Genomic DNA, 12,677 nt, shown 5'->3' with positions numbered 1-12,677 from the left:
AGTAAAAATGTAGAATGCTAACAAAAAAAAAGGAAGCCCCTAAAAGTACTCCCAGCTGGTGACTGGATCAACAAACTTTAGGAGTTGGCTTTAATGTCAAAATACTATATAAGCTCAAGAGAAATGGGCCTAAAATAGAATAAATTTGTGGAAATGCAGACTCTTTCTATAATATATTGCTTGGTATGGTTTTGATAAGTTCTGAAGAACAAAGAAATATATGGGTTGTAATAAAAGACAATATGGTAGGATATAGAAAGAGTGATGAAGTTATGAAAATGAATACTTTTGTTAAATATCCATATAATTCACAATATTTCATTAATGAAGGGCTCATATTACTTAAACTCATTGCCTCTTTAACTGATTCATCACGTAAAAATAATTTTGATCAATGTGTGCAACGTATTGTGAAACTTTGCTGGAAATAAATTCAGTAAATAACTATCCTTTCCATTACCTCTTCTGTTTCAGAATTCTCTGAAGAAAAGAGGATCACGTTCTCTTGGGAAGACAGACAAGAAGTCATCTGTCCAGGTACCTAACACCTTCCTGCAAAGCAGCTTGCAAAATGCACTTGCCGGAAGGGCTGACCTGCTGGGCACTCGTGTAGTTGCTTCACCTTGTACCAGAGGACGACCTTCTCTTTCTCTTAACCCCATCAAGGGAGACCCTCCAGCTCACTGGTAGAGCAACACACTTTGCATAAAGAGCGTCCTAAGTTCAATCCCTGGCACCTCCAGTGAAAAGGAACTTTGCTAGCAGGGCTGAGAATGATCATAACCTGGAGAACCACAGCTAGTCTGAGTAATAGACCAGTCTATATGCAACAGTGAGCTGACTTAGCATCTGGCTACTTCAAAATGTACATTTTGGCTGGTCTTCCAATTCCTGAGGAACAGATATGTGGAATGTGTTTGCCTTAGCAAACATATTTGCCTTAGTTGTCTTAACACCAGCTATTGGAATGTAGCTCCCTAAACTAGGTATGTTCAGCTTATTGTGTACATGACCTGGCATAGGGTGTCAGCCCTATTTCCCCTAGCAAGAAAGTTGTGCAAATATCTTTTTTCAAGATAAGGAGGGGATAGAACTGACCATTGCCCATAATTATTTTCTCACCATAGAGTCCTGGGTAGTGGACCCACCGTGCTAGTATGCAGTGCAAGTTCGGGATCTTTTATTTTTTATTTTGTAGGCAAGCAAAGCAGAGAGCCCTGCCTTGTTTCTCTTGCAATAGATGCCACTTTTAGCTGTTAGGGTTCAAGCAGAGGTGTGCGCTGTAAGAGGAATAGGCAACAGGCCTTCGAATTTTCAAATGTTCCAGCATGTCACCTGCCTCGGCATATTTACCAGTTGTAACATGCTCTGGCAAATAAATATTTTTACTTTCTGAAAAGTGAAAGGTTATCCTATATGCCCTCAAGTGCTGCTGGTACCATGATGCAAAGGATAAAAGCTGATGTTGAAACTGAGCACCAGTGCTATTTTTGTTTCTGTGCTTGTGCAATTATTATTTTTTATACAGAAAGGTACTGACCACATTTTAATCAGGTAGAAGAACAGGCTGGCAATTTTTATTTTTATTTTAAAATTGCCTTTGCATTCGATTCTTGGATTCTAGTGGTTAAATGCTCTGCATCGCGTTGGTTGACCCTGAGTAGCAGTGGAATATCTGGAATACATTATCCAAATCCCCTGTAATAATGCCAGGGGGTGGCATTAGAAAGATGCAGTGATGCAAAGGAAATAGCTTGGTGACAGAATAAAACAAAGCTGGAATGAATTCCAGTCCATTGCGTTGCATTGGTAATGTTTAAATTGAGTTCCTGCCCCTCTCAAAGCCCCAATTGAAACCAAAATTAAAATTGTATTCAGAATACAACCATTTGTTACACAGATAGCTGGGGGAAATGTGCATGGTTCTGCTGAAACTTTGCACCTTCCTCATTTTTGCCAGTTAGCAGTGATCTGGCAGGTACTGTATATTCATGCTTTTGTCCAGATACCTTTAAGGAACAATAGCACCTATGCATGCTTATAGCACATGATAGATTGAAGCAGTGGTAGAATTATCAGCTTCACAGAAATAATTACAGGCATGTCTCCCTCAAATGCTGGTGTAACTAAGACCAAGGTTTGTCCTGTAATATACACTGCAGCTTTATATACCATAAATGTTGATGAAAGGATAGGGTCACAAGCATTAGCCTCCACCACACCCTAGGAAGAGTTCTGAACTGGGTGTGGGTTGATGGGTGAGTTTTATTAATGGTATTTTAGCAGAGCTTAAATATTAGGCAACGCATATGAAGTGCTTTCCATGTGGGAATTTACAGTGTTTGAAGCAGTCCTTTTGAAGATCCTCCATTTGTACAGTTATAAGACGTACTATCAGAACATCTGGAAAGACGATCTAGTCCGTGTTGCATCAGCGCTTTCCCTTTTCTGACACTTCTATTATCAGGCGAAGAGAATAATTATCTGTAGGGAGGATGTAGCATCCTAGGAGAAAGTTTATACACTGTAATCTGAGTCTGTTTGAATTCCCAGTCTCCTTACTCTTCCTGAGAGTTCTTAGACTTCCTGTTCACCTATATTGGTCTGCTGCACTTAAATATATGAATAAGACTATTATGTACACACACACACTTTTGCAAGCATGCTCTGCACAACCCCCCTTTTTGGAAAAACATCTAGCTACATATAAATATATGATTTGTGTGAAATGAAAAAGAACCTTAGCAGAAAATTACTGTACAAGGTCCATCTACCTTCTCTGTGCAAATGCTTGGCAGCCATATGTTTAATTGGTGGTTCCAGGCTGATAGATTAGCAGTTGTTGAGTACAAATAAAATATTGTAGCTAAACTTCCTGTGTAGCTGTGCTTGGAATTCTATGTCCAAAAAAATGCTCTTTGAATAAATAACACAAATATGGCCAGTGTTCAAAAATCACCTCAATTTAAATGCTTTATGCAGTTTGCCAAATTGCACGTGGTCTGTGTTTCTTTAAATCCGAAAACAAGGGAAAGGGATGGGAGGCATGAAGAAGTATTGTTGAGGATATGGATATATAGGGAGAGGAGAGTGGAGAATGGGACTGGGACTGGGATTAAATTTGTGCTTTGTAAGGGTACTCTGTCCCCCTGTCCATTTGACTCATACCTTCTTTTTGGACTCCTGAGTTTTATAGGATATCTTTCATGTTGTTTGTTTTGGATTTTAAATTCTATTGTAAACTTCCTTGAGATAAATGTTCACAAAGGGTGGGGTAAATAGATCCCGGTAAACAGATAGCAGCTCATCTCTTCAAATCTGTATGGCCGAAGAAGGCTAATACTACTACTAGTACTGCTAGTAGCAGTAAAATTCATCGTTGCCGGGCAGGCTCCTTGATTTGGTATTAAATCTCCAAACTGGGAGCACTAGAGCTACAATGCCCCACATCCATATGGCCTCAGCCTGAAGTCTTCTTGACATTTGAACCCCTTGAGGGATGTTCAAGCATTTGAAAACCAGGCTCCAAAAGCATTATGTTTTGTAAGTTAACTTTACTGTGCAGGGTTTCCATTGAACCTTGGTGTGGAGGCTGTGCTTAGAATTCCAAAGCAGCATGAATGCTCACTTGCTTGCGTCAAAGGATAAACAGTCACTGTCTTTTCTTCTCTTTCATGTGAGATTTTTCTGTGCCTGGATCTGGTGCGGTGAATTTTTTGCATGCGCAAGGACAACAATGCAGGACATTCTAGAGAGTTAATAATAGCTGCCTTTTTCAACTGTGGCTGATGCAATGTCAGGCCTGACCGTTGCAACTGAATGTTCACACTGTATTGGCCATCTGCAAAGGAGGCATTGAGTGCCTGGTGGAGAGTTTCTTTTCTGGGGAGGAATTTGTCAGTTTTTTTTCCTCCCTCAGTGAGCTATGGAAACAGGAAATGAACTAATTTTATAACCAAACAGTCATTTCTTATGAGGTAATATTCCTTGAGGGGAAAATTCAAATCCTCAGAGTTCCACAGGGAATTTGAGCAAATAAGTCTCCAAACTGTATAGTATTTCCTAACGGTTTGGAGGCGGGGGTTGTGGGGTGGGGGAGGGGAGGCATTGGGAGATCTGTGAGAGCAGAGCGGGGATTTCTCTCTGCCCTTGTCTTTTGCAGGGAAGAGAACAGATTCAACCGTTAGCAATGTGCTTTTAGTCACAGTTATTTGGCTCTGTTTTGGAATGAGTCAAAACACACTCCCAACTGTAAAAGCTGACTTCCTCCTTCCCTGCCATGTCATGGGGCCTTTCAAAAGGGAAATGTTTTCCTCTGTTTCAGCACGTTGCTCCGCCTTCGAGGTGAATTCACACATACAAAAACCGTGCCTTGGTTTCATCTGTGGGGTTTATTTAGGAGCAAGCCCTCGTAAGACCTAGAAAGGTCAAAAAGGTTCTGTTTCCTTAACCTTACCCACTTCAACCCGCCCCCAGCGGTCCTACATAATCTTAGAGTTGATTCAAACATACATTTAAAAAATGTATTGAACAGGCTGTCCTGACCATGCCACTTAGTACTAAATGCATCATGGTTTTTTTGTGATCATGTGAACATAAGCATTTGGTGGAGGGCTTGAAGATGATGCTAGGATAGATGGAGAATTAGATACTTTGGAATTTGATCAGCTCTCTTCTGTTTGCTAAATCAGTAACCAATTGCAAGTTGACTCCTTAGAATTTTTTCCTTCTCTTGAAACCTGGAGCATGACTAAACCTTTCCATTACTGAACCTTCGGCAAACTGGTTGTTAGTTCTGAAGGGTGCATAGAGCTACCTGATTTTTCTCTTTCTTTGCAGCTAATTGCAGCTTGGAGAGGAAGGATTCCCCTTGGGGAAACAGTTGATGGGCAAAGTGTTAAACTCTCAATTCCCCCACCCCAAGTGCAATTGTCCAAATCCAAATAATCCCCTGTGGCTTATTTTAGGAAAATAAAAAGGCATTGGGAGATCCAATCACAGATCACACACATCATATTTAGTGTGACTCTCGGGGCAATTACTGAAATCTTAAGGAAAGGAAAATTAAGAAGGGGGTAGGAAGAAAATACTGTGTGTTGTAGATAGTGATGGATCAGTTCATTTGCAGTTTGGGGACAGGAGTTAATATAACGTTATGGAAAAGGATACATTGTATCTGCTTCAGATCATCTCTGGTTCTCAAAGTCCTGTACTTCACCCCCTCAGAACCCAATATAGTCCATTAAAAATTAGTAGTACAGCTCTGGAAATACCACATATGCAAAATAGATTATCCAGAATGTGGGTGATTCTGGATCATTTGAGTCTCATTTATAGTATTTCTCTTTGTATGGATACAATTGTTCCTTTTAATAGCTGATCAATTCTTTACTTTTGGGTGGAGGGTGTATTTCTTTTAGTATTTTGTTGGTGAATATATCAAAGTATATGTTTAAAATTATTCAGATTGGTCTGTCAGACTGACTGTCTCTCCTTCCCTAGCAAACTACCCTCTTCATTCTGGGTTAAGCACAGAATCTTCATCTGTATAAGATTCAAATTTTCAAAATTATGGGAGAGACGAATCTCTCTTCTCCTGGTGGGAGTGGTGTTCCTTTGGCCAGTGTTCGTCTTAGACAGCTGGGCTCTTTTAAGGATCTGTTTAGAATTGTAGCCCCAAACTCCAAACTAGCAATAAGTTCAGCTGAGCATAGTGGGGCTTTGTTCTGAGCAAACACACATGGGAGTACACAGCATATGCATTTTCACATGATAGTAATATGAGGCAGGGTGATCTACTTGGGGAGTGACAAGTCTTCTCCACCCCAGTTTTGGAGTTGGGGGCCCAATCTTATTCCCCTCTCATCTCCCCTCAGTTATTGAACTTCAGGAAAGACCAAATACTTAAAGAGTTCTGTGACAAGGCTTTCTTTGTTCGAAGCCATACCAATAAAAAACCCCTTGTGTTTGAGCTGGCACTTTTAATCCACAGACAAAATAAGCCTTATTTTATTTTTTCTTGCAAATAGTATCACAGATTATAGATGTAAATTGTACAGCCTAAAAATGCGGTCTTTGTGTGTCAGAGTTTAAGCTAACTTAGAGATGTGCAGCACGGTGGACCCAGGGCAAAGCTGTTCTATTACTAGATTTGTTCATTCTGTTTATATTCTACAGAATGTAGCCCAAAGGACAAGTTTCTAGAAATTGAAAAGTGTGACCATTCTGCCCTTGAGGACTGGAATGGCAAGGGAAACACTATTTTCTATAAACTGTTGCCACTTGTGTCGGAAAGTTCCTGAGGGGGCTACTTTGGGGGCAGAAGGGACCAGACTAGCTAAAGCAAATCTTGTATTATATCTGGAAACAATCAATCTGCAGTGTGTGTAGGAAGGCTCACATGTATATTTCAAAGGTAGTAAAACTGATACCACAGTGTACTCGTGTAAAAGGAACTGGTTCCTTATTGGGCAGGGCTAGCCAACATCGTGCCCTCCTGATGTTCTTGGACTCCAATTCCCTTCAGCCCTAGCTAGCACAACCAGTGGTCAAGGATGATGGGAATTGTAGTCCAGCTACGTCTGCCAGGCAACACATAGGCTACCCCTAGCATAAGGTATACCAAACTTTCCTCCACTCAAGCAAAAGGGAAGCAAGACAATATTCCAGGATCATTGAGATAAAGAGGTTAATCACCGGAAACAAACAAGATGGCCAGCAGATTTTGCCCCGTCTTGGCATGCCTGTGTGACATGGATGTAGATGTTACAAAGTTCAAGTATGTGGATTGTTAGTTTTAACCGTCATGCCATAATAAAGGTTAGCCTCAAGGATAATCTGTTTTGCACAGAGCACCCTGCCCAAAGTGTCGTTTTTAGTAATGCTTGCACCGTTTGTACCTTTCTTTTATGCTAGGAGGACAGCGCAGACCTCAAGTGTCAATTGCATTTTGCTAAGGAGGAATCTGCTCTGATGTGCAAGAAACTGACCAAGTTAGCCAAAGAGAACGACAGTATGAAGGAGGAGCTGACGAAGTACAGATCCTTGTATGGGGACCTGGAGAGCTCCCTCTCCATAGAGGAACTGGCTGACTCCCCTCATTCCAGAGAGGCAGAGCTAAAAGTCCACCTGAAGCTTGTAGAGGAAGAAGCCAACATCTTGAGCCGGAGGATAGTAGAGCTTGAGGTTGAGAACCGAGGGCTGAGAGCAGAGATGGAAGACATGAGGGGCCAAGGAGACAAAGAACTCTTAGGGCAAGACATCCGGTTTGCCTTCTCCATGACAAACTGCGGGGACTCTGGGGACAGTGTGGTGGAGCTTAGGCGGCACTTGCAGTTTGTGGAGGAGGAGGCAGAACTGCTGAGGCGCTCGCTGATGGAGTTGGAGGAGCAGAACAAGCTCCTCATGAATGAGCTCAATAAGTACAAGTCAGACCATGACCTGGACATCACTCTGTCTGAGGACAGCTGCTCAGTGATTAGTGAGACCTCCCAAGAAGAACTGGCCACGGCCAAGGTCCAAATCAGTGAGCTAAGTGGCAAGGTTAAGAAGCTCCAGTATGAGAACCGTGTCCTGCTCTCAAACTTGCAGCGCTGTGACCTTGCTTCCTGCCAGACCACTCGGCCCATGCTGGAGACGGATGCTGAGGCTGGTGACTCTGCCCAGTGCATCCCAACGTCGCTTTGGAGAGAGGTGCCCATTGGGGGAGAGAATGATGCCAAGGAGAGAGCACCTGGCAATGGCTTTAGCAAGTCGCATGAAAGCAGCCCCTGCAGGCTTCTCAAGTCCAAGGACTTTGAGACCCTCCTTGACATCAGGGACCAGGCTGCGCTTGTCAGCAAAGCCATTGATGTCCTGATCTCTGATGCCAATGGCTTCACCTCCAGTCTCAAGCTCTGCATGGACAATGACTGTGCAGAGCTGGTGCTGAGCGAAGCCATGGATAATGAGAGTATGACTGACTCTAAGCTGATCAGTGCCATTTTGATGAGGCTTGGGGTCCTTCAGCAGGAGCTAAACACCTTCATGAGGAAGGTGGACTACATTGGAGACCACCTGAAAGACCAGAAGGACTCCTTTCCAAGCGCCAGCTCCCAGGATTCCACAAAAGAGGCTCTGCAGAAAGCTCATGGCTCTGAATTCCAGGTGAGGCTTTCCCTGAGATGTCAACAGTGACTCCCTGGCAGTGATTATTGCTTTATTTGCCCATGCTGTTTTCTCCTGCTTTAACAAATCAGAACCTGGCCCTGTTAATGTAACTTCCCTTTTCTGCCTCTCTTTTCTGAAATGACAACTAACAACTGGCTCACTGCATGGAACTGTGGCTAGTGACAAGGTAGGACTCTGGTTTAGTGGAGTGTGCATGAGGCAGGAGGAAGATTGCTTTGAGAAGTGGAAACCACATTACAACTGCTGCTGAATAATTATTTAGTACCAGCTGCAGTCCATCATCATCTGGGAGACACTAAGTTGGAGAAGACTGGTCTAGGACAACAGCAGCTAGTGGAGCATCACTGCACACCTGGCCTCCTGGCAATTGAATTGCTGCTGCTTGCAGGTAGTGGCATTGTATGGGCTGCATCGGCAACAGCACCGCATTGGTGCCACCAATGTGCCCATGTAGTACCAGGCTCCCTTCCAGTTCATCCTTTCTGGTAAACGGTACGGCTGCTGTTGCCAGGAGGCCAGGTACATGCTGCTGCCATTCCCTATGGCTGCTCCTGATCTAAGGTAAGACCTAAGAAAGGGAAGGGGATCTGGGGAGGGGTTGCAACCTCCTGAAGCACACTCCAGTTTTTCAGAGTTCTATTTTTGTGCATGCTCCTGGCCCCCCCTCCCTTCCTCCCTCAACTAGCCCCACCCCAGGCACTGCATGGCACCATAACTGGTGTTTGCACATTTTTTCCCTCTTTCTCTTTTCCCCCCTCCCCAAACAATCCAGCCCACGTGTCTGCTCATTTTGTGTCTCCTTTTGTTTTCCACTTTGTCTTCTGCCACGGTAGTGAAGTTCCTCCTCCTCTTCATCCTTTTTGTTGTCTTGTAGCTCTTATTGTTCCTGAGACCCATTGTTTTGTTTGTTTTTTCTTTTCTTTTCTGCTCTTTTGGTTTGTTCTCATTAACTTGCCCATGCATGCAGCAGTCTGACTTTAGGGAGCCCCCCGACTGGGACATCACGGAGAGCAGGACCTCTGATCTCTACCGCAGTAGCAGCAGCAATAGCACCGCCACCATGGATGTGGATCCCAACATGGAACTTGACCGGAGCTACAAGTCATATCAACCAGAGGAGAAGGACTCCTATGTGTCTGAGGTAGGTGTCAAAGTATGTGATTATGTTTCCAAAGGGAGGCAAGAAGGCTGGAGACTCCGGGGAGAATAAGTTGACTGCAGAAATACTAAATCAACACATTTCATGTGGATGGAAAAAAGAATGGCATGGCCCATATACAAATCTTGTGTTACCTATCCCAATGTCATATGACAAGTGAGAAGCAGTGGACATGGCTGGAGACTGGGGAAATAGCCTAATGGGCCTAACTTGACCTACAGATCGGAGGTTCCTCACCATGACAACAGGGTGTTACATACAGGCCAAGGTCACTCCCTGCAAGAAGTTGGCTGTTCTTCCATGGGCCTTTAATAAAAATATTTTTTTAAAAAAAGACATGGAGAGATTAGTTTTTGCAAGGATGACATACCTGACTGTTGTTGGCTTTGATTAAACTATTCCCCGCAGATCAAAGAATTGCAACTGGTCCTTTCAGAGGCTAATGAGAGCTTGAGGGGCCTACAAGAACAGCTCTCCCAGGAGAGGCAACTGAGGAAAGAGGAAGCAGAGAACTTCACCCAGAAAATCTGCCAGGTCAGTGAGATTTGCCTGGAGCCACTCTCCAGGCTGGAAGATGAGACATGCAACAAGAGTACAGGAGGGACTAAAGGCACAGGGCTTAATCCCTCCCATTACTTCAGGCACATCCTAGTGCAGCATTGTATGAAAGCACAAAGCAGCTGCTACCTTGTTTGGCGGCCAGGAAAGAGGCAAATGCTTCCATATGACCTCTCAACATGCTGAGAGTACATTATCCATAACAAGCCTGCTCTGAAAACAAACCTGAACTCGGCAGTCCTTTAGCAGCCAAGCAGAATTGGTGGAGTCAGCTATGGGTTCTCTAGCTTCCATATAAAGATAGCCATTCTTTGTGAGACCTCTTCTGTCTCTCAAATCTCTCTCAAACTTGGAAGCTGGATGTTGGAAGATTCAGAACAGACAAAAGAAAGTAATTCTTCGCACAGCCCACATAGTTAAATCGTGGAATTTGCTTCTGTGGGTTATAGTGATGGCTGTCAATTTGGATGAGCTTAAAATACTGCTAGAGAAATCCATGGAAAATTGGGTTATTAATGGTTACTAGGCATGAAGTCTGTGTTCTGCTTCCACTCTTGGAGGCTGAATACTTCTGTTGCTGGGGATCCCAGGTGGAGAGAGTGCTGTTGTCCTGAGGATCTGCTTCCCATAGGCATCTGTTTAGCCACAGTGAAAATAGAGTGCTGGACTAGATGGACCTTCAACCTTGTTCTTCTTGTTCTCTTGCCTACTTTGTTCTGAGTGATGAATGGCAATCACTAGAATCCTCTAGTCATGTCTGGAACTTAGCTATTTGCCCAGATGCATCAGCCACAGCACAAGTGCCAGTAAAATATTGTGGCAAAAGGCCATTCACGGGAGTTACTAGTCAGGCCTCTGGGTGTATTTTACCTGCGAGTATTGTATTTAGGCAACAGGCATGAATTGCTGCTGCCTGGGAAATACAGTTGATAAACACAAAAGTAGCAACCCCAGAATTCTGGGATTTCTAGCTGCAGAATTTTTGGGAAGCATGTGAAGTGTCAGTGGAAAGCTCAAGACATTTACTGAGTTGGAAGTTTGAGATGGGGATGATGATGGCTATGTCCTAGCCCAGAAGTCATCTTTGTGGTTTTTCATTGATGTAACCCCTGACATGTGCTCATAAACCAATCCTGCTTCTATCCTTTCTCTGTCTGCCACCATCCTGGTCCTTTCCAAAATACTCATTCCCCCTAAAACTAGTCATAGCCCCAAAACTGAGCAGCTAAAGTGAACTTGTGTGGATGTGAAAATTCTTTTAAAAAGGATGTGAATGCCTATGTCTCCTCTTTGCTCAGCAATCCTTGATTATTTTGGTGTACTCACCCTGTTACTTCACTCCCTATAACAAACCTGCTTTCCATCTCTTCCCATCCTCTGTCAGTTGAAGGAAGATCACCAGAAGGCCCTCTTGAGGCGAGAATTTGAGCTGCAGAGCCTGAATCTTCAGAGGAGGCTGGAGCAAAAGTTCTGGAGCCAGGAGAAGAACCTTCTGGTGCAGGAATCCCAGCAGTTCAAGCAAAATTTCTTGCTCCTTTTCATGAAGCTCAAGTGGTTTCTGAAGCACTGGAGGCAGGGAAAGATCCTACAAAATGAGGGCAATGACTTCTTGGAGGTATGGCAGGCTTTGAGCATGAGCTTCTCTGCTGACTAGTCAAAAGTATACTTCTGACATTAACGCAGATAATTTTGACCTTTTGTTTTAATCATGTGTTTTTGCTTCTATTAATTGCTTTGAGTTTGTTTTTCTACACTTCAATAAATTGCATAGATAGCCACAACCCATGTATTTTTGCTGTATCACTTAGTGACTGAAGACTTGGGAACAACAACCTCTTGGTAAACTAGGCTAGCATGGAATCCAACAGATGATTCTGCTAGGCACAAATGTACAGAAAATGTACCTGGGACATAAACACAAAGAGAAGAATGCTGTTGAAAGTCACTGTGATAATGTGACACAGAAGCATCTCTCGAGGGTGCACATTCCTATCTTGTTACAGTCTGTATCCTTTATCTCACTGTTAATCATCCTAAACCCGTTACCTCTGTTTAAAGGATCCAGTAGGTCAGGCTACTACTGTTGGATCCTTTTCTATGCACAAAGCACTAGGATGCAGCCACTGAAGACTTCCACTAACTACTTGCCCTGCCCTGTGCTTTCCAGGTGAACAGCATGAAAGAACTGTACCTGCTGATTGAAGAGGAAGAGCTGAACCCCCAGCAGCAAGCAGATAACAAGATGTGTATTAGAGATACCTGGTCTCAGGACTCGGTGAGATGTGATGAGGTGCCCTGCTAGGGGAATTTTCTTCCTGCTTGGTATGCAGTGAAGAAAGTTCCCCACAAACAGCACTTAGGCCTGTAACTCTGTGGCAGCTGAAGATCCATGGCATCTCCCATTAAAAGGATCAGGTAGCAAGAGGTGCAAAAGACCTCTCCCTTCCCCAGACCCTGGAATTCTGCCAGTCACAGAAGACAGTTCTGGGATAGGAGGACAAATAGTATAGGCTGAGTCCAACCAAGCTGTGCTGGTGGAACAACTTCTGTCTTGTGTAACAGAAGTTCCTGTCCCTCTGCTCTTCCCACCCAGATTTGGAAAACCACCTGTGCAGATCTGGGAGGTGGTGCTTGGGGAGAAGAGAAGGAGGGGAAGTTCTGTTGTGCAAATCATTCCCCTCGCACAGCGACTTTATTGGATGCTCCCCAAAGGCCTGCATAGAAAGCAGCTTCCTATGTCTGTTCCTGAGACTTAGACCCTAAGTAATCCTTTGGTTTTGCATGGAGCACC

General features: G+C 43.7%; 1 protein-coding gene across 4 annotated transcripts in view; it reads left to right on the top strand.

Annotated features, from left to right (window-relative positions):
* Window positions 1-12,677, top strand: part of MTCL2 (microtubule crosslinking factor 2) — an 81,927-nt gene that overhangs the window by 46,883 nt on the left and 22,367 nt on the right. For 3 of the 4 annotated variants that reach the window (XM_081195967.1, XM_081195968.1, XM_081195965.1), the window contains exons 4-9: window positions 475-537; window positions 6,916-8,145; window positions 9,137-9,310; window positions 9,737-9,862; window positions 11,271-11,501; window positions 12,054-12,161. In XM_081195967.1, coding sequence (XP_081052093.1) covers window positions 475-537; window positions 6,916-8,145; window positions 9,137-9,310; window positions 9,737-9,862; window positions 11,271-11,501; window positions 12,054-12,161 — 1,932 coding nt within the window. The remainder of the gene's footprint in view (window positions 1-474; window positions 538-6,915; window positions 8,146-9,136; window positions 9,311-9,736; window positions 9,863-11,270; window positions 11,502-12,053; window positions 12,162-12,677) is intronic. The other variant, XM_081195966.1, reaches the window with a different exon arrangement.

The sequence above is a fragment of the Podarcis bocagei genome, assembly GCF_964188305.1.
Source record: "Podarcis bocagei genome assembly, chromosome: 5".
NCBI classification, from domain to species: domain Eukaryota; kingdom Metazoa; phylum Chordata; class Lepidosauria; order Squamata; family Lacertidae; genus Podarcis; species Podarcis bocagei.
Note: the sequence above shows the minus strand (reverse complement) of the source record. Positions and strands in the feature narration are given on the sequence as shown.